General features: G+C 42.4%; 1 protein-coding gene across 10 annotated transcripts in view; it reads right to left on the bottom strand.

Annotated features, from left to right (window-relative positions):
- Positions 1-21,190, bottom strand: part of CIITA (class II major histocompatibility complex transactivator) — a 67,826-nt gene that overhangs the window by 13,773 nt on the left and 32,863 nt on the right. For 5 of the 10 annotated variants that reach the window (XM_005306760.5, XM_065559948.1, XM_065559949.1 and 2 more), the window contains 12 exons: positions 20,101-20,181; positions 18,940-18,999; positions 17,164-17,247; positions 14,687-14,833; positions 10,744-10,884; positions 10,544-10,603; positions 7,255-7,362; positions 6,554-6,625; positions 4,529-6,239; positions 4,251-4,424; positions 2,820-2,891; positions 799-879 (listed from right to left, as the gene is read on the bottom strand). In XM_005306760.5, coding sequence (XP_005306817.4) covers positions 799-879; positions 2,820-2,891; positions 4,251-4,424; positions 4,529-6,239; positions 6,554-6,625; positions 7,255-7,362; positions 10,544-10,603; positions 10,744-10,884; positions 14,687-14,833; positions 17,164-17,247; positions 18,940-18,999; positions 20,101-20,181 — 2,791 coding nt within the window. Of the gene's footprint in view, positions 1-798; positions 880-2,819; positions 2,892-4,250; positions 4,425-4,528; positions 6,240-6,553; positions 6,626-7,254; positions 7,363-10,543; positions 10,604-10,743; positions 10,885-14,686; positions 14,834-17,163; positions 17,248-18,939; positions 19,000-20,100; positions 20,182-20,990; positions 21,127-21,190 lie in introns of those variants that run through there. The other 5 variants (XM_065559947.1, XM_065559951.1, XM_008172816.4 and 2 more) reach the window with 3 other exon arrangements.

The following is a 21,190-nucleotide window of genomic DNA, read 5'->3' as shown; positions in this document are numbered from 1 at the left end:
TTTTAATTGAATTATATAACCACATAATATACTGCACAAAAGTCTAAAATTAGACATCTGGATTTTGTCAAAATGAATGTTTCAATTGACCCAAAATAACTTTTTTTCTGCATTTTCTTTCAGAGAACTTTGAAATTCTTAGTTTTCATTATGATTTGTAACAAAGCCAAATTTTGAAATCTCAAAATCCTTCGCTGAATGGAATTTCATCCTCTGTACTGCTCTAGTTAGAATGAAAGTGTTCCTGATTCTGTTTGGAACTCAGTATATAGTCACTTAGGCAGTGTAGTCTGTTATTATTTTTACATTTTAAGATAATATTTTGCTGTTTTTCAGATACGCTAAAAATGGTAGCAATACAGGGTGCTTTTATGTTTCTTTAATAATAATTTATTTGGATCTGGTAATCATTCAATACACACAAATTCTTATTAATTTACAATTTATATAGCATTTTCAACCAAGGATCTCATTCAGTGTATGCATGGTAATTAATTACACCTCACAACCACCCAGCAAGATAGATAGATTATATCCACTTTGCAGAGGAACACTGAGGGTCAGATAGGTTACGGGATCTGTCCAAAGACACAGTGGATCTGTTTGGCAGTGCCAGTAGGAGAACTGAGAAGCCTTGACGTCCAGGCTGCTACTCTATCCAAACAAACCATACCTCAGTTTGTAAGGTTACCTATTTTAGAGCGGGAAAAAAACCCACAATGTTTGCCTGGAGGCTGTTTATAGTTAAGTTCCACCCACCACTATCCATGAACAGTTGGAGAAAAAAATATCACTCACTCTAAGTGCTGAAGAGATGGAAACGCTGCAAGAATTTCAACAAGCTTTAAGAATCCCTGAAGGCCGCAGGCTGGACCCAGCCTGCAAGGAAAAAACTATGGTCATTTCACAGTACACAAACAGCACAACACGTGGTTTTGGTTTTGTTACCAGCATTCATTTTTCCATACCACAGATAAGATTATGCCATTCATATTTAAGCAAAACTCTTTACTGCCTCATTAACTCTGCTTAAGAGTTAATGCACAATATGGCCCTACAACATTAGATCAAATATAGCAGAGGTTCACACAGGCGAAGTGTTGGACACATTTTCCTCTCCCTCGTTTTTCTCTGCAAATCACTTTTCATTCATATCTGATCTCACCTTACTGTGGATTTCTTGCTATTTCAGATTTCATTTTCAGTATTTTAAATCTGATCAAGGTTATTTTTGTCTCCCCTCTTTTTAAAAGAAAATTCTACCACTGGCTGCACGCAACTTCCATTTCAATCAATGGGTCACATTCCGGTTCATATTACACCAGTGTAAACTGAGTAAATCCATTGACTTTAAATGTTCTTACTCCAAATTTACACCAGCTTAACCAACAGAATTGACCCTTGGTTTTTAATCAGTCCTTGTTCACACCAAACTCATTGATTTCAGTGGGAATTCAGCCTGAGTAAAGAGATTTGGATTTGGACCCAGGATACAGACAAGTTTGGGGAAAGCAAAGGAGAGGAAATGGGGAGAGAAAATACTGAGAATTCAGAGGTGGGGCCAAGCAAAGGGAAAACTGCTAGACTTAACTTTAAATTGTATGTAGGCAGCAGGGAGTGGAGAAGGGGGGTCACATGTTCTCCATTACGCTGCTACAACTCCCACTGAAGTAGCTTTTCTGAACTGGAGGCTATATTAACTAGCATAGTAGTGTCACACTGGTGCAACTGAGAGAAGAAATCGGCCCCCAACAACATTAAAAACATTTGAATGTAAGCGCCAACTGCATTTGGCAGCTGCATGGAGCGAATGCCACAAGAGTGATTCCCACTGGATATTTAAGTGTGCATAAGTTAATCATTCCTTCCAATTCAACATTATTTCTTCCTATTCCTTTCTCAGAAAGAGGGAAGCAAATAGTTTTTAGTCAGCAGATATACACTGACACGCACCCAGTATTTGCTGTCACCATGACCTACATGACATAATCAACTATAACAGAGGGCTTAGCACAGACACACATTCATGTCAAGAGACTTAGATGGGAAAGTAGAGCAGTTTTGTGCAGGAATCTTTTCCCAAGTGGTTGGATCATGGCCAAAACATGGTACAACACTAACATAGACACTGAGTAATGATGCAGCTCAGCTGGCTTAACACGAATGGAAAGTGACCTCATTTGTTTGTCAGTCATTGGATTACATCATCAAAATTTAGCATGAATGAGAAATGGAAAATGACATTGCTAATAATGAGGGAAATATCTTCAGTGTATTTTACAGCTGAAGGAACAAGATCCTCAACTGGTGTATAACAGCATCAGGGCTGGCTCCAGGCACCAGCTTAACAAGCAGATGCTTGGGGCGGCCAAGGGAGAGGGGCGGCACCTGCGGCAATTCGGGGGCAGCAGGTCCCTCACTCCCTGTAGGAGCGAAGGACCTGCTGCTGAACTGCCGCCACCAATGGTGGCGCCCTCCTCCCCCAATTGCCCTGCCGATCGCGGCTTCTTCTTCTTCTTCTTTTTTTTTTTTTGCTTGGGGCGGCAGAAATGCTGGAGCTGGCCCTGAACAGTATAGCTCTGTTAAAGTCAATAGAGATATGTTGATTTACAGCAGTTGAGGATATGGCACTAGGAGTTTCTGTTTTTTGCTCATAAATTAATAATCCTAGTTTAGATCAGCAAAATACAGATAAAATGGGGTTTACTTCATATTTTTACCATAAACTTACTGTAACAAACTGTAGATAACAAATGATTACTTTAACAGTCTTAAAAACGTCAGAAGTACTTCAGCAAATGGAGAGGGGTGTTACTTACGCAAATTCTAGTTTTCTGAGGTTTTTGATAGCAGGAATTTCATTAATATTGCAGCCAAATGCCTCTTCCATGCTAAATAAACCATTATAGAATAATTGTAGCTATTAGAAACAGTTTTTAATAGCTGTAAAAAACCCCATTGTTTCACAAAGAATACTAATTTGTGCACAGCCAGGTTATTTGCTCTAAAGGTTTATTAGAAATAACATTTTCAAAACAAAGTATTGTTTGATCTTAACAGGAGGAAGAAAGTATAATATACCAGAAAAATTATTTTTAAAACTACAGTATAGACAGTCTACATGCATAAAGGCTTAGATAGGCCTATCTTACCCCAGACTGCATTGCTGCTAGGGACTGGGGCAGGGCCGGCTCCAGAGTTTTGGCCACCCCAAGCAGCCAAAAAAAAAAAAAAAAAGAGCCACGATCGCGATCTGCGGCGGCAATTTGGCGGGAGGTCCTTCGCTCCAAGGCGGAGTGAGGGACCATCCGCCGAATTGCTGCCGAATACCTGGACGTGCCGCCCCTCTCAGGAGCGGCCGCCCCAAGCACCTGCTTGACAAGCTGGTGCCTGGAGCCGGCCCTGGACTGGGGGCCCAGTGTGCTCTGCAGTCTCTGCCTCACTCTCTCCTGTCCTGTCTTTTTTGTCCACCCAAAGTTCTTAGTTCCAGTTTTTCTCACTTGGATCACTCTGGGGTTACAAAATAGGACACCAATCCCCCCGACTCCTCCAGGGCCAAGCCAGATGGTTGAGCTCAGCACAGCCAGAGGTAAAACTTCAAAGTGAATCACATCTGCCAGTGCCAGTAAGTTGGGGGCTATCTGGAGCCAATGTCCTCTTTCCTGCCTACGTGCAATAATCTCTGCTTGAATTAATCCCTGTAATCATATAACAAACAACAAACAGCTGGAACATACAACATTCACAAAATACAAGATCAGAACAGTGACTTCCAGTAACTGCTTTGATTGTGCATGCTTGAAATTGGATCGTCTGTAGGAGATCCAGCCTTTATTGCCGGAGATAAAAGACTGGCTCTCTTAGCTCACAGCCAATAGCAGACTCTAGCCACGACAGGGCAGAGCCGTACTGACAGTGTGGGATATATAATTGAAAGGGATTAGAAAATAAGGGATTTAAAAATTATAGGTAAAAGGCCTGAACTAGGAAAAAAAAAAAAAAAAAAAACCCAAGCTGCCAATTGTCTTCTTTGTGGGCATTTCACTACAGAGATTGAGTGGGACCCTCACCCCCCGCAAAATTATCACTACGTATAACAGCAGAAAAACATGGGTGGGACAACAGAGCATTTTCTGCATTTACTTGCTCTGTGGACAAACGGAGAACTTCACTCTCCTGGACTGTTACTAAACCAGGGCTTTTCAAAGCACTGAAGTGTAAATAGGTCATTAATTCTGATAGGATCTTACCAGTGGACCATTTTCTCTTGTATCCGTACAAGGTCAGAAAGGTCACGGATGTCCTTCATAGTTTCTGCCTTAAAGGGATCAATATCAAATTTCTCAACTGAAATCTTCAGCAGCTCATATTCCTTTGTTTGCTCTAAGGACTCCCACAGCCTGACTGTATCACTAAGGGAGGCCCTGTAAAGTGTCAAAACACAAGTTTATTGAGTCCCTGCCCTTGCATGAAAAGGTCTTTCCCACTATAATGCTCATGATACAATTACCAACAAGAAATAACTAACCTGAATGATGTCACATTCTTTAGTCCAACCAGGTGTTTCAGCCCTTGTAGGTTAATGCCGCTGTTCCGCAAATCCAAGGAAAACTCCTTTGGGGATCTTTTTAAAATAAAATGCAGCACATAGACATCAGGGGGTGTAAGAAGAGTGCCCAGAAAAGAAAGTTCAGCCTTCAGCCTTAAAGCCACATGCTGCAAAAGATAGCTGTCCTGTGTTTCATAAACACAGTGGAGCAGCTCAAGCAGTTTTTCTGGGTAGAGATCACTTATCTGTATTTTTTTAATATATTTTAAGAGCGTTTTCTGCTTCTTGGTTATGATTTTCATTACATGCTCATCTGAAAGAGAGCAGAGGTACGGATCATGCTGGAGGTACAATAACCCAGGCAAGAATCGAGGCACCAGATCTAACCAATTATGAGGCTTTTTCTTCCTGGCTGGTAGGGAAAGATACTTTGTGAGGCTTTTATCCTTGATGTCTTCTGCGAGCAACAGATGAAGTGCACTCAAAAAATTTTGGATAACGAAGTCTGAGAACGCACTCCCAAATTCTTCCTCCCCATTTCCCGAATGTTTTGGGAATGTAAATGGCAGTACTAAGCCATATTTCAGAGCAAACTCCTTAACTTCTTTAGAGGGAAAAAGACTGCTCTTCAGGGCATTTTGATTCTTTTCTCCAAGATACCAGGCTAGCTGAGCTAGTCTGGTAATGTGCTGTTGATTTCCTACGGCTGTCGCATCTGTTTGTGTGGGTGTCAGCTTTTGCTGAAGGTATTTTACAAAGAGGCTGGTAAGTGTTGGAGGCAGGTCTTTGTCTCCCATTTCAAACATCATTTCACAGAGAAAACAAATGAATCTACACATGACAGGGCTGTAGCAGTGACTGAACAGATATTGACAATCTGTGATTAATTTCACTGCGTCATCACTGTATGGTAGCCCTTCAAAATATCTGGCTATGTATAATTCTACCTGCTGTGGAGAGAACCCTATCATTTCAATAATCTTGTCCACTTTGGATAAATACTGATTAAATTTGTCCTTGGGTCTTGCTGTTAGCAATAAAGTACAGCCACTGAGTATCTTCTTCTGGAAGAGCCCTGCAAATAGCTCCCTGATGCTGTACAGCTCCTTGTAAGACTGGCAGTCTGAGTAATGTGTAAAGCCATCATGATCCTGCAACTCTTCAAAACCATCGAAGATGAGGAGGACTTTATTGGGATTTTGCAGTATGTACTCGAAGACTTTGTCGCTTCCCTCTCGAGGTTTGACAAACAGCTCAAGAAGCAGGTCCTTCAAGCTGTATTGCTTCTCAGGCAGGCTCAGTCGTCTACACTCAAACCAAAAGACAAATTCAAACTGAGAAAACTTTCCATTGGACCAGTCTTGGCAGATCTTTTGAACAAGAATGCTTTTACCCATTCCTGCCTTTCCTAACACCACAATGATTTTGGTCTCTAGTTCTTTCCCTCCTAGGACTTGAAATATTTGGCTTCTTTCTATAGCTGCTTTTTCCTTCTCTTCTAAATTGTATATTACCAGCTCCTTCTCCATCACCTTGATGACATTTTTCCCACTCTTTGTTTCAGTTTGACCTTGCATGAGAGCCCCATCAATGTAAAAGTGATCAAGGGTTACTTCACGGTCCATGGCCATGAACTTGCACACATCTTGGAAATAATCCTTAAGTGATGTGCAGAAAGCTTCCACTGGCTCTAGAAAAACAAAAGCACAAGTGAGCTAAAGAATCAAGTATTTGAAAGGAAATATGGACTCAACACATCTAAAAGCTAAGTTATAATGCTCTTTAAATGCACCAACATTCTGGCCCCTGGCAGTTTTCAGAAAACATTTAGTTTCTAAAATATAGCAATGACTGAATTCCACTCAGAAAGTTTTGAACAGCTCCACAACTGTTGTACAAGACATTTTCCCCACAACAGACAACTTATTGGAGAGCAAAAACTGATGTTTTGGTTTTCCACAGAGTTTGCAAAGCAATTTAAGGTTAAAGGGGATTGAAACTCACTTGGTCTTTTGAGAATTTGTTCAGAAGGAACAACAGGAATTTGTGATATCTCATTGGACATTTCTTCTTCATCTGAAAGAAAACAAGTAATCAATTTGAGAAACAGACTCTTAAACATTCACTGATTTAACTTTTCCAATTTCTGCAATGTGACTAGTTAAATGGGGTAGAACCCTGCTACATAACAATTGATGTCCTAACTTATGGTGGAAATATTTGTCTATTTCAGTGATAAAAATGCACGCAAATCATGTTAAGGTATGACAGACAAAAGACAAGGAAATCCTGCAGATAAAGCAGACACTTCAGTCAGTATTCATCATTTGGCGAGGTTAATTATTGTAGCTATTACAATGTTACAGAAGAGCATGACTGTTCTAATACCCTACATGGAGCAAGGCCGTGGAGAAACATTACAGCTCTGTTCATGAGACCCATCACCATCCCTTTCAAATATCAGCATTTTGGCTGGATTCATGTTCACACTTAAGACCTATTTATGTAATCAAAAGGAATAGTTTCAGAGTAATCACGCAATTGTAGTTAGAATTGAGTAGCTAGGTATTTAGGGTGAGCATTATATACAAGTAACATCCTTGTGAAAATTCAGTTGGGGGATTCACTCTGCATTATGTCATACATACAAAGTATTATAATAATAAAGTAGGGATATAGGGGTTTTTAAATAGGGTAGTATCTACCTGTAAGATCAGTCACAGCTGCAGTCTCTGGCATATAAGCAAATGGGCCAATGGAGGTGTTTTTGTCAGGAGGCCCCAAAATACTTTGGACAGCCAAGTCCACTTGAGCTGAAATAATGCATTTGACAAATTATTTATACAGTTAATGAAATGGTTATCAGTATCATCTCTAAATGAAAGCAAAGAGTTAGCTGACAAAATACTAAGGAGGACTCTATGTCCACAGTATAGTTTTAGTTAAGTCAAAAATTCTGAGAAAGTCTTTCAACATGATCAAACAAACTACCCATTCAGGGAGTCAAATGCTGCCTCTAAAGGCACACTGGAGCCTCCATTAAAACAGATGGAAATTCCAGGAGTACATCCAAGAACTCCAATACTTTCTTACAGTGTTTTCCGAGTTGTGATGTCACATTGAACACAGCTGAGCGGGACAGAAATTCCTGTCAAATGAGTCAGTGCCTAGAAATAGCTTACATTTGTGAAAAGACAATCCCTAATAAAGACACGGAAAGGGTACATTTTAAAATGATTTAAGAATATTTTGTATTTTCCTGTTAGATTGGACAGCTAGAGGGACCTTTTCCCACGGATCCCTTTTCAGTAGAGGTGTTATACAATATTGTAAGAAACATCTTCTCTGGAATACACATTAACCATGGGCTTTGGTAAAGGCTCAGAAGGCCTTTTAATCTCAGGGTATGTCTACACTACCCGCTGGATCGGCGGGCAGTGATCAATCCAGCGGGGATTGATTTATCGCATCTAATCTAGACACGATAAATCGACCCCCAAGCGCTCTCCCGTTGACTCCTGTACTCCAGCTCGGCAAGAGGCGCAAGTAGAGTCGACAGGGGAGCAGCAGCAGTTGACTCACCACAGTGAAGACACCGTGGTAAGTCAATCTAAGTACGTTGACTTCAGCTACGTTATTCACGTAGCTGAAGTTGCATAACTTAGATTGATTTCTCCCTCCCCCCAGTGTAGACCAGGCCTCAGTGTCAGAAGTTCTGCCCAGAGGTCATGAATAGACACCTAGGACAAACTCAGACCCAACGGGAAGTGGTGTCTTCCTACAGGCGCCAACGGAGCTGTACCCCTCATATCAGTCTGAGTTTGCCAGTTACTAACTCAACTGCCAGATTCTTTCCTTTGACATCACCTGTAGGGCTTGTCTACACAAACATGTAGTTTGTTGCATACTGGGGTATGACTCTAACCTGCAGAAGCCTGCTGTGCACTAACTATCTGTGTGGGCCCTGCTGACATGTACAAACAGTTCGTTAATGTGAGTCATGTTAGTAATGTTAGTGTGAGTCCTACCATGGCTTCAGAGGGGTAACTTCAATCTAATTACCTTAACAAAGAGACAGGTAAGGGGTTATTTGATCACAGTCTATAAGTACCTTCATGGAGAGCAGACATTTCATAACAGAGGGTTCTTCAATGTGGCAGACAAAGGTATAAAAAGACCCAATGGCTGGCAATTGAAGTTAGACAAATTCAGACTCGAAATAAGGCACAAATTAACAGTGAAGGTAATTAACCATTGGAACCACTTCTCTGTCACTGGCCATTTTAAAATTGAAATTGGATGTTTTTCTAAAAGATCTGCCCCAGTTCAAACAGGAATTAATTTAGGGAAGTCCTCTGGCCTGTATTATACAAGATGTCAGACTAAATGACCACAATGGTCACTTCTGGCCCTATCGTCTATCAGTCTATGGAAAACTATACGAGGCTGCAGATCTTCTGTTGGGAGGCAGGAACTCTAGCTGTAGCATCTGGACAGTGGGGTAAACTAGCGACTGCTCCTTGGGACTCTACAGAGTAGAAAGCCCACCTGCACTTCCTGGTGTAGCCTATTAATGGGCTTTGCTTTCCAGGAGACAAGGAACTATGGCAGCAGCACAAGGAAACACCTTAGCTGCCCCCAGACATCAGAACCAACCTCAGTTAGCTCAATTTTCTGCAAGGGAATGGAGTTCACTGTTGAAGGGAGGCGTGGTGGCTGACTAGGAAAGGGTAAAGCAGAAGATTAGGTAGTGAGTAGGAACTGAATGCAGGAATGGATTAAACACAATTATGGGGAAGGTTGGAAGGAGGCAGTGAGTGAATGGGAGGGGTTAAAGGACTAATCAGGAGCAAATAAATAAAAATAAGAGAATGGAAAATCTAAGGGAGTCGATAGCCAGGCATATAGAGAAGCATTAAGTAGTAATAAGGCAAAACTGAATAGCAAAATTGAGGGAAAGCAAATAAATAGTTGTCATGCTGCCTCCTTCTCTGCTCCTGGGTCAGCATGTTTTCCAGTTGGACTGGAAGCTCAAGGAAAGGACTCATCTTAGGATGGAAAATGCCTGATTTATTTTGATGTGCTGTATAAATTAACAAAAATGAGTGGGTGCAATAGGTGAGCCCACAAAAATGTGTGTGTAACCTTTACGATTACTTCCATAGAAACCTGAAGGTATTTATGGATCCATCCACTGGGTCACCTTCAAAAATTTCACCTTCCTCTTAGGTGCTTTTAGCTGTATAAACAGCCACTAGGGGGCAACCACACCTACTGTAACTAAGCAGCAATAGCAGCAGTCAACAATGGAGATACCCTCTAGGCACCAAAGCCTGGAAGTAAACACACAACCAAAAACTTACAGCAGAGCTCCCTGGACTAACGAACAATGAGGGGGAAAGTTTCTGAGAGCAGACTGCTACTGCAGCTGGGAACTATTTACAGACTTTCTTTTGTTTATTATGAACCAATTTCTGTATCTGTTGTTTGACTTTTCAATCAGACTTTGGAGAAAAACCTTTTAGTAAAAGAGGGCTGGCTTTTCTGTGTTGTTGCTATTGTTTTTGTTGGACCATGTTAACTGCCAGGTAACTTACAGCCCAGTAAAGCAGTTAGTGTATAAAGCACCAACACAGTTTCTGATCTTGATGGTGATGGCATAAGCGTTAAAGCATGATTCTATAACCATTTTGGAAAGGTTAAAGTGCAGGACTTCGGGGGGTAATGCAAAGGATATGGCCACTTCTGGACACACACGACTCCATAGCTCTAATGCTTGACTAAACAGACAGTTCTGCCTAGTGCCCTGGATTAGACTGAGCTGTTAGGGAAAGGACTGTCAGCAACATTAACAAATGCAGGTAATTTGTTATAAGAAAAACGTGAGCAAAGTGTGCAGGAAAAACTGGTGTCTGTGTACATAAAAACAATCTACTGTCTATGTTGTTACCCTTTCAGAGATACTGGACAGCAGAAAAGCCATCCTGCACTTACCAGCCAGAGTTGTGGGGAAAACTGGTGATATCTGTAATGTTTCAGTGGGGGAGGAGGACACTAGAAATAAAAAAAGCAAGTTAATAGCTTTCTCTGTACAGCTACAAACAAATGTGATGAAGATCTATGGTGCTTTATTGGTAGAAATGATTTTACTTTCTGTCTCTGAAAAATGGCTGAAACACTACTGCATAACTCACCTGGATATATTATAATATTGGATGCACCATTCCCTACAGGCAAATTAATTATCTGCTGAGGAAGAACTGCAAAGCTGGATATCACTTGGATCCCTTTAGCACCAACAAGCAGACAGTCGGGGTTGGAATTTCCAGAAGACACTGGAATTAAGAGTAATAGAGTTACTCAATTTTTAAGCACCTCGATTCCTAATATCAGGGGGTAGCCGTGTTAGTCTGTATCTACAAAAACAACAAGGAGTCTGGTGGCACCTTAAAGACTAACAGATTTATTTGGGCATAAGCTTTCGTGAGTAAGTGAGCCATTTACAATGCACACTTCACTTCTCTACAGAGGAAAAAGGACTGTAAGCTATCTAAACTAATACCTGCCACTGGGGGCTATAACAATGGTACCCTCAACTCATCTAACAACATTGTCAATCTTTCCAACCACACACTTAGCCCAGCAGAAGAGTCTGTCCTATCTCGGGGACTCTCTTTCTGTCCCCACCATCCCCACGAACATGACACAGTTCTGCAGTGATCTGGAAGCCTACTTTCGTCGTCTCCGACTCAAGGAATATTTTCAACGCACCACTGAACAGTGCACTGACCCACAGGAACCCTCCTACCAACACTACAAGAAGAAGAACTCTGCGTGGACTCCTCCTGACGGTCGAAATGACAGACTGGACCTCTACATAGAGTGTTTCCGCAGACGTGCACAGGCTGAAATTGTGGACAAACAACATCACTTGTCCCATAACCTCAGCCGTACAGAACGCAATGCCATCCACAGCCTCAGAAACAACTCTCACATTATCATCAAAGGGGCTGACAAAGGAGGTGCTGTAGTCATAATGAACAGGTCAGATTATGAACAGGAGGCTGCCAGGCAACTCTCCAAGACCACATTCTACAGGCCTCTATCCTCTGATCCCACTGAGGAATACCAAAAGAAACTACACCATCTGCTCAAGAAACTCCCAGCTACAGTACGGGAACAAATCTACATGGACACACCCGCAGAACCCCGACCAGGGGTATTCTATCTGCTACCCAAGATCCATAAACCCGGAAACCCTGGACGCCCCATCATCTCAGGCATTGGCACTCTGACAGCAGGATTATCTGGCTATTTGGACTCTCTCCTCAGACCCTATGCTACCAGCACTCCCAGCTATCTTCGAGACACCACCGACTTCCTAAGGAAACTACAATGCATTGATGTTCTTCCTGAAAACACCATCCTGGCCACCATGGATGTAGAAGCACTTTATACCAATATTCCACATGAGGATGGACTACAAGCTGTCAGGAACAGTATCCCTGATGAGGCCACAGCAAGCCTGGTGGCTGAGCTTTGTGACTTTGTCCTCACCCACAACCACTTCAGATTTGGGGACAACTTATACCTTCAAGTCAGTGGCACTGCTATGGGTACTCGCATGGCCCCACAGTATGCCAACATTTTTATGGCTGACTTAGAACAACGCTTCCTCAGCTCTCGTCCCCTAATGCCCCTCCTCTACTTGCGCTATATTGATGACATCTTCATCATATGGACCCACGGAAAGGAGGCCCTTGAAGAATTCCACCTGGACTTCAACAATTTCCACCCCACCATCAACCTCAGCCTGGACCAATCCACACAAGAGATCCACTTCCTGGACACTACAGTACAAATAATTGATGGTCACATAAACACCACCCTATACCGGAAACCTACTGACCGCTATACGTACCTACATGCCTCCAGCTTCCATCCAAGACACATCACACGATCCATTGTCTACAGCCAAGCCCTAAGATACAACCGAATTTGCTCCAACCCCTCAGACAGAGACAAACACCTACAAGATCTTTATCAAGCATTCATAAAACTACAATACCCACCTGGGGAAGTGAGGAAACAGATTGACAGAGCAAGACGGGTACCCAGAAATCACCTACTGCAGGACAGGCCCAACAAGGACAATAACAGAACACCACTGGCCATCACATACAGCCCCCAGCTAAAACCTCTCCAGCGCATTATCCACGATCTACAACCTATCCTGGAAAATGATCCCTCACTCTCACAAACCTTGGGAGGCAGGCCAGTCCTCGCTTACAGACAACCCCCCAACCTGAAGCAAATACTCACCAGCAACTACACACCACACCACAGAAACACCAACCCAGGAACCTATCCCTGTAGCAAACCTCGTTGCCTACTCTGTCCCCATATCTACTCTGGCAACAGCATCAGAGGACCCAACCACATCAGCCACACCATCAGGGGCTCATTCACCTGCACATCCTCTAATGTCATATATGCCATCATGTGCCAGCAATGCCCCTCTGCCATGTACATTGGCCAAACGGGACAGTCTCTCCGCAAAAGAATAAATGGACACAAATCGGACATCAGGAATGGTAACATACATAAGCCAGTAAGTGAACACTTCAACCTCCCTGGTCATTCTATTACAGATTTAAAAGTCACTATCATTGAACAAAAAAACTTCAGAAACAGACTTCAAAGAGAAACAGCAGAACTAAAATTCATTTGCAAATTCAACACCATTAATCTGGGCTTGAATAGGGACTGGGAGTGGCTGGCTCACTACAGAAGCAGCTTTTCCTCTCCTGGAATTGACACCTCCTCATCTATTATTGGGAGTGGACTACATCCACCCTGATTGAATTGGCCCTGTCAACACTGGTTCTCCACTTGTGAAGTAACTCCCTGCTCTCCATGTGTCAGTATATAATGCCTGCATCTGTAACTTTCACTCTATGCATCCGAAGAAGTGAGGTTTTTACTCACGAAAGCTTATGCCCAAATAAATCTGTTAGTCTTTAAGGTGCCACCAGACTCGATTCCTAATAGTGGGCTACAGCCCTTCCTGCTCTCAGTGGTGATCTTTATGCACATTCTCAGCTGGAGCATTCAGAATGGCAAAAACCTATTGAAAATTCATAGGGTACTGAAAAGATTAAAGAGTTCATTGCCAAAGGCCTCCCATAGAGAGACATACTATTTACAGTTTACATAAAATATTAAGGCTGATGGCGCTCTTGGTGTGGTTTGTAGCACTGCAGGTTAATGTGCATCTACTGTACGTAAATGAATACATTATGGAGTCTGAGATGCTGTGTTGCCCTCAAAGTGATTAGGAGACTCATGCATTATCACAGCCTTTCCATGTGATTACGCTCACACTGCTGCATGCACCGGCAGCAAGGAAGCATTACTCCTCCAGACAGAATCAGCCCAAGAGTGTGTTCTGATGATGCACTGCTTGTAACTTGATCACCTGTCACAGCTCTGCAGCAGGTAGAGCTTCTGTAGAGCTGGTGCTGTGTTAACTAATATCAGCTACCTAAATCAAGTTCTCAGTTGCCTCCAGACTCAAAGCTGTAACTCCAAACATTCCCTGGCTCATTAGATTTTGACAAATACAGCAGTTGTACAAATCACAGCAAAACTAACTGAGTCTACAAAGCCTTTCCCAGGGGCGCTGGCAGAAAAACCAAAGTCAAAATGAATGATAGAAACCTGTTGAAGCACTGCTCTTACAGTGACCTTTAAATTTTACTGACCACCATGGAATGAATTAACCAACCAGTTTCAGAGTGCTGCATTCAAGGGGATTTTCACACTCACTTTCCCTTTGACTGAGCAGAGGAAGAGTAGTTTCTAACTGAGGAGGAGGGTAAGGAGGAATCCCTGCCTCTCCATCTTGTGGCACATGCTATCAGCAAGCAATGGAGGGGAGCCAGTTTTACTGCCCCACACTGAGAGGAAACAGCCTCCCAGCAGCCCCTTGCAACTGTATGGGGTACAGAGAAGCCCCACCACCATGTCCTGATGTGAAGGAGATGGATGCATGCTACAGTGAAGGGTTTGGGTGAAGAGTTTCATGCTTTCTCTCTATTGTGTAGGGGTAGAAAGCTGTAGCTATACTGTACATACCGGGCATCACAACATTTTTTCCAGTCGGATGTATACTGGTAACAGAAAACTGCATGTGCAGGTGAGACAAAGAGGTGGAGTTAGCTGGAGAGCTGTTCAGAGGCACCGCTACAAAACTGCCATTCACTGTAGACCCGGGGGACTCCACTTTAAAAAGCAAACAGCGTTAAAGGATGTTAGTTTCTTACAAAAGTCAGACAGACCACAGAAGATCTTGCAGCATAAGACACAAGTCATCTGACAGTCATCAAATCAGCAAAGTGTTTTGAGCTGCCAAAAAAATGGTATCCAAACTCTGAAGTGTACGGACATGTTTAGCAGAACTTCCTGTAGCAGCCAGCTACTATGGCCGTAGGAATACAGTGTGTGTGTCGACGATTCTGCAGCGTCTTCACTAGCTTAAAAGAACAAGTTCAGTGTTCCTGGCCTGTCCTCCTCCTAAATAGCTTCAGGCATGTAAATATTCAGACTAAGTGTAAATTATTACCAAATATGAGGTAATGAGTCAATACGAGAGCTTGTTGTGCTCAGTTTCCCAGACATGGTCCACTGCCTTATACGGTGCAGTACAAGACTGAGGAAGCTGCATACAATAAGGCCCCTCATCTTGGGTCTCTGCCTAGGTCTTACTGGGGAAGTAAGGATGGCCGAACTTCCTTAGAAAAGTTTCACATAAACAATGACAAACTTTCTTTAGACAAATGAAACCACCTCTTATGCCTGCCTGATTATTCAAACTTGATAACTTATAAGGGTTTGAAAAGGTGCTCTGTCCTGCATGCAGTATTTGGATCAGGACCTTTTTGTGCATGGTACATAGTAAACAGTTTGATAGTCTGTATTGCTATGTGCACCACTGACTCATTAAAGCAATCAGAGAAATAGTTTTAAATGTAAGAAATATTTGTCCTTGTTTATTTTGAAATAATCTGCTAATGATACAGATACAATACAGTAACTCCTCACTTAAAATCATCAGGATTAAGATTGTTTCGTTGTTACATTGCTGAGAACATGCTCATTTAAGGTTATGCAATGCTCCCTTAACATTGTTTGGCACCCGCCTGCTTTGTCCACTGCTTGCAGGAAGAGCAGCCCCTTGGAGCTAGCTGGGGGGAGGGAGGGCTTGGAACCTCCCCCCCTCAGCTCCTCGCTCCCCTAAGTTCCCTGTGTGGCAGCCGCCCGTCAGGCTATCATTTGCCGGGCAGTTCAGCTGTCCCTCCCCTCACTGCCGTGTGCTGCTCCTGCCATCTGCCTTGGAGCTGCTCATGGGAGCCTCTTGCTTGCTGTGCAGGGGAGGTGGAGGGGGGCAAGATGGGGGCTAATGTCAGGGTGTCCCCCTCCCCCCGCTCCTGCCCCCCGCTTACCCTATCCATAGAGCAGGGGGAGAGACAACAGGGCTCAGGAGGGAGAGAGCTTGCTGGCCGCAGCTTCTCTCTCAATTTCCTGATATATTTAAAAAGGCAATGTACTCAGAGTGGGGTCAGTGTACTTAAAGGGACAATGCGTCTCTCTCTCTCTCTCACACACACACATACACACACACACAGAGGGTGTGTGTCTCTGTCTCTGTCTGTCATGCTGTCTCCCCTCCATGCTGCCTCGTAGAGTGTGAGGCTACATTAACGATGTGTTAACCCTTGAGGACTCAGCTGAGTGCTAGTTCATTATTTAGCAGTAAGGCATTCCCTGGGGAATATCCCACCCTCTTCCAACCTCTGACTCCACCACCTCAACCAAGCTTCACAATCATCATTGATGCATACAGTATTAAATTGTTTGTTTAAAACATATGCTGTGTATATATAAAAATAAAACATAGTTTTTTGTCTGATGAAAAAAATTTCCCTGGAACCTAACTCCCCCTATTTACATTAATTCTTATGAGAAAATTAGATTCACTTAACATTATTTCGCTTAAAGTTGCATTTTTCAGGAACCTAACTACGTTAAGCGAGCAGTTACTGTACTGTACATTTTGGTTTTGCTGATCCCAACACTTCCAGTATGTTTGGGCAAGTCTTTAGTTCATGGTGAGGGTACCAATACAGTAGGATTTCCTTTGTAGTAATCTCAGCTGTAAATACACCTCTACCTCAATATAACGCTGTCCTCGGGAGCCAAAAAAATCTTACTGTGTTATATGTGAAACCGCGTTATAACGAACTTGCTTTGATCCGCTGGAGTGCGCAGCCCCCCCTCCCCCGGAGAACTACTTTACCGCGTTATATCAGAATTCGTGTTATATCGGGTCACGTTATATCGGGGTAGAGGTGTAATAAATATATAAATAATAAATAATAGCAATAGGTGTTCCTATTTTATTTAGAACTTGGGTAAATATAACCCTCTCGTTCATTGCTGGCATATATATTGAATTTTCAAAGGACTGGTATGTTTGGTTTTCCAGGGTTACTCAGTTGCTCTCACTTTATCAAATGCAAAATGAAGTTATGAGGCATTTTCAAAGTGCTCACCTCTTTTCTGGCAACTAGCTCTTACATCCCCAACAGCTCTGCTGCCTTCAGTACATACTCGTTCCTTTACCCTCGTTGCTGCATCTGTTAAGATGGAGACAGTGACACTATCTGAGCAACCTCCATAAATGCCACAAAACTATGTCCTACTTTGCAAAATGTAAGTATTAGCTCTACAACTGTGCCTCAGATTGCACACTACTGCACAGGCTGTGAGCTCTCTGGACCCAGGGCCATCTTTTCATTATGTGCATCTATAACGTTTAGCACCCCCATCCTCGACGGAGATTGATTGTGAGCATTACTGAAATACAAATACATCCTTAGAAATGCATGATATAAAAAAAGAAATTGCATGGGTGGTTTAAAGTCAATACTGTGGGTTAATCCGCAGGCAATTTTAACATGATCTTGGAGCTTCAGTACAGATAGGGAATGTGCTACCTAAATAAACCACAAATAGCAGGTAGCAATTCACCAAGGGCTTTATTTAGTTTTTCAAGTCTATCAAGTGTATTTTCCACATTAGGGGTGGCACAATACCCTAGCTTTGTTCACAAAACTCCAATTGACACTGTGATGGGCTACCTTGTGTGTGGCTGGCCCTTCTGAGACCCTTTCCCAGTCTGAGTGCACCCCTTTCAAGTGACAGGCCCTTACCTCCTGGGGTGGGGATCCTGCAATCCTACCACTCTCTGACTGGGCTTCTGGGTTGCACGCCCATGCCTGCTGTGATATTTAGCAAACCCTGGAAGCTTGGTACCTGCAAGAGTTTCCCTTTGGGAGTCTGTGGGCATTGACAGTTTGCAGTGACACAGAAGCAGCTTCTTCAAAACAAGATATAGTTTATTTGCAAAAGGGCTCACAGCAGTGGATTTTAAACCAAGTGACTTACCTACACCTGGCCATCCACACAAGCTCCTAGATAGACAGGTTTTAGCCTTGGTGTCTCCCATTCTCTTGGGGACCAAGTTACAACCTGCTTTCTGTAGATCCTGCCTTGGATCAGTCTGTGTTAGCCTAAAGCAACCAGTAACTCCACCCACCTCTCCACAGCTGCAGGGCTGATCTTTTAAGTAATCTGTGTCTTCTGACCTCCAGGTTCTCTGCCTTGGCAGAAGAGCTGAGTAACCAGGATTGAGTGAGGAGTTGCCTCTTCGCAGCTAGTAACCTGACTATTTTTGTGTTTGTTAGGATGTTCCTTATCTGAATGGCCCTTTCTGCTTGGTTCCTCCCCTTCTGATCCAAGTCCAGAACAAGTAATTCATCAAATACACATATGCACAATACTCATAAGAAATAACACAGATATTTCACAGTTTTCCACAGTACTTCCCTCTGCTAGATGGAATCAGAAATGCTTGACTGTGCCTCGTAGGCTCTCTGTTGCTAATTGCTAATGGAGTTGTCCTTTCACTCAAACAGTGGAGGCCTGTGCTTTTGGAACAGCAGGATCCAAGTTTTGCCCTGCCATGAGGCATTTCCAAGGTGTGCAGTATTATGACCACTGATATATCTAGGTGGCCATAGGTTTGTTACAATAACAATTAGATTTGGGTTAATGGATTAAGGGCAGAATATGACCATAACCCAACCTGTGCTATTCTTTAGCATTAAGCCAGAGAAACCCACTGTAATGATACGTCACCTTATTAGTGTATCCAACCTTTCCCAAGTATGCAGGAGTTACAGTACTTTTGTTTAATGCCTCAATAGTGTTATGGACATCAGAACAACAGAGAAGGTACACTCAAAATCCTTCCGCCAATAACTCACCCGTTCTCCTGCTTTTGGGCTTGGAAGCATCAGAGTAACTCTCTGCAGGGCTCACAAATGCTAAAAATAAGAAAGTTTATCGTGATGTAAGTTGAATCTAGTTTGATAATTCAAGGTTTCTGTTAGTGGAGCCTAATTTATGCATGTTAAATAAGATGGGAAGTTAGCAGAGGCATAACCAGAGTTCTGTGCATGCTATAGCCAACCACTTGTGGCAGACTAGAAATTCTGGTCCCTTAGAATATGGGCTATCTACTTACGCTTAACAATCTTTTCCACCTTGCATTTAGCTGGGATGCTCAGAGTACCTTCCCCAGACCTGAAGAGGAGGAGCTCTGTGTGGCTCGAACGCTTGTCTCTCTCACCAACAGAAGCTGATCCAATAAAAGATATTACCTCACTTGCCTTGTCTCCCTTGAAATTCTGAGGCAGCTTCAAATTACCTCAGAAGTGGAGATTTTTAACATATTAAATATGAAAGTGAGTAGCCTGGGTTATTTTACTCTGACCCTACATTTTTGAATAGGGCGCAGATTTTTGTATCAATAACGCTGAGTGATTGATTGATTGATTGGTTTGTTTGTTTTTTAATAAAAAAGGAATAATGCAGTTGATAGTTACTAAGCTAGAATTAATCGAAAGCAAAATTAAAACATTGCCACATTGGTGCAAAGCAAAGCTAGGGGTTATAAAAGCTAAAAACATGCTCACAGTGCCACGTTACATGCCAACAAATCATTGAAAATATCAGAGTAAAATAAGGAGCATCTTTTAATTGATTCTAATGCACATCAGAGGAAGAGTGGACATAGGGTGACCAGACAGCAAGGGTGACAAGTCGGGACAGGGGGTAGAGAGTAATAGGAGCCTATATAAGTAAAAGACCCAAAAATCGGGACAGTCCCTATAAAATCAGGACATCTGGTCACCCTAAGTGGACAAGTCACCACTGGTTTAAGTGGGCACAGCTCCACTGGATTCAGAAGAGTTGCAGCTACTTATGCTAAGGAAGAATTTGGCATGAGAGGGGCACCAGTGTTCCTTTAAAAACAAATGTCCCTGCCATGCAGGTAGTTTATGGTTGCATGGAAGGAGCTTTAAAACATTCCAGGTCCCTAGGTTAATTGCTCCTGGCAATGCCACAAATGCTGTTTCACTTACATCGTTTCTGACATTTTTGCTTCTTCATCTCTGTAAAACCCTCTGTAGTTTCATTGGACATTTCATCCAAAATGAGTTTTCCTGTTAAACAAAAACAACTTACTGCCAAATCTGAATTAATAGGATCCCAAAGGATACTGCAAAGTTAAAAACTAATTTCAAGCACCAAATGCATAGTGTCCTGAAATCAGGATAAATTCTGTAAATAAGGGATTGGGAGTGTACTCCAAACCTGCAAAGGATGCAACATCCACAGAAATCGGATTTTGTCACCTTGGTGAACTTCCACAATGCAGAAGATCATCACACACCAAGGAATCTAGTTGTTAAATTTAAGTGCTTCAGAATGGTCTAGTGACTAACAGAGGAGACTAGAAATCACAACTATTGGGTTCTCCCTTCAGCTGAACCACAGACTTGCCGTGTGACCATAGGCCAGTCATTTAATCTGTGCCTCAGTTTTATATCCCAAAGAATTAGTTCCGTTTTAAAACACATCAAGGAATCATAAAGATCTTTTCAGTGAAATCATTTGTGTTATCAGAACTGACATGTTGCCAGGTTCATTCTTTAATTTAAACTACAAATACTTCAGTCCAACCATTGGCCCAATCTTGTTTCCACTGATGTCAACAAGAATTTTGCCATTAACTAATAAGAGCAAAATCCAAGCCAAAAATGCACCAAAGCGGGATAAAAATAAGTCATGCAACTTTTTAAAAGTGTTAATAGGAAGCAAGTAAATATTGTCCCAATCATTTGGCTGCTGCTCCACACTACCACAGATGGACCAAAAGTCTGATAACCAGGATTCTACTCTTGGCTCTGCCACTGATTTAGACTCATAGACTTAACAATCAGAAGGGACTATCATAATCATCTCATGATACCTCCATAAACTTATCAAGCTCAATCTTGAAGCCAGATAGGTTTTTTGCCCCCACTGCTCCACTTGGAAGGCTGTTCTATAACTTCACTCCTCTGATGGTTAGAAATCTTTGTCTAATTTCAAGCCTAAACTTATTGATGGCCAGTTTATATCCATTTGTTCTGTGTCAACATTGGCACTTAACTTAAATAATTCTCCCTC

Source organism: Chrysemys picta, chromosome 10, assembly GCF_011386835.1.
Source record: "Chrysemys picta bellii isolate R12L10 chromosome 10, ASM1138683v2, whole genome shotgun sequence".
Classification (NCBI taxonomy): domain Eukaryota; kingdom Metazoa; phylum Chordata; order Testudines; family Emydidae; genus Chrysemys; species Chrysemys picta.
The sequence above is the reverse complement of the archived record's forward strand: the minus strand, read 5'-3'. Positions and strand labels throughout refer to the sequence as shown.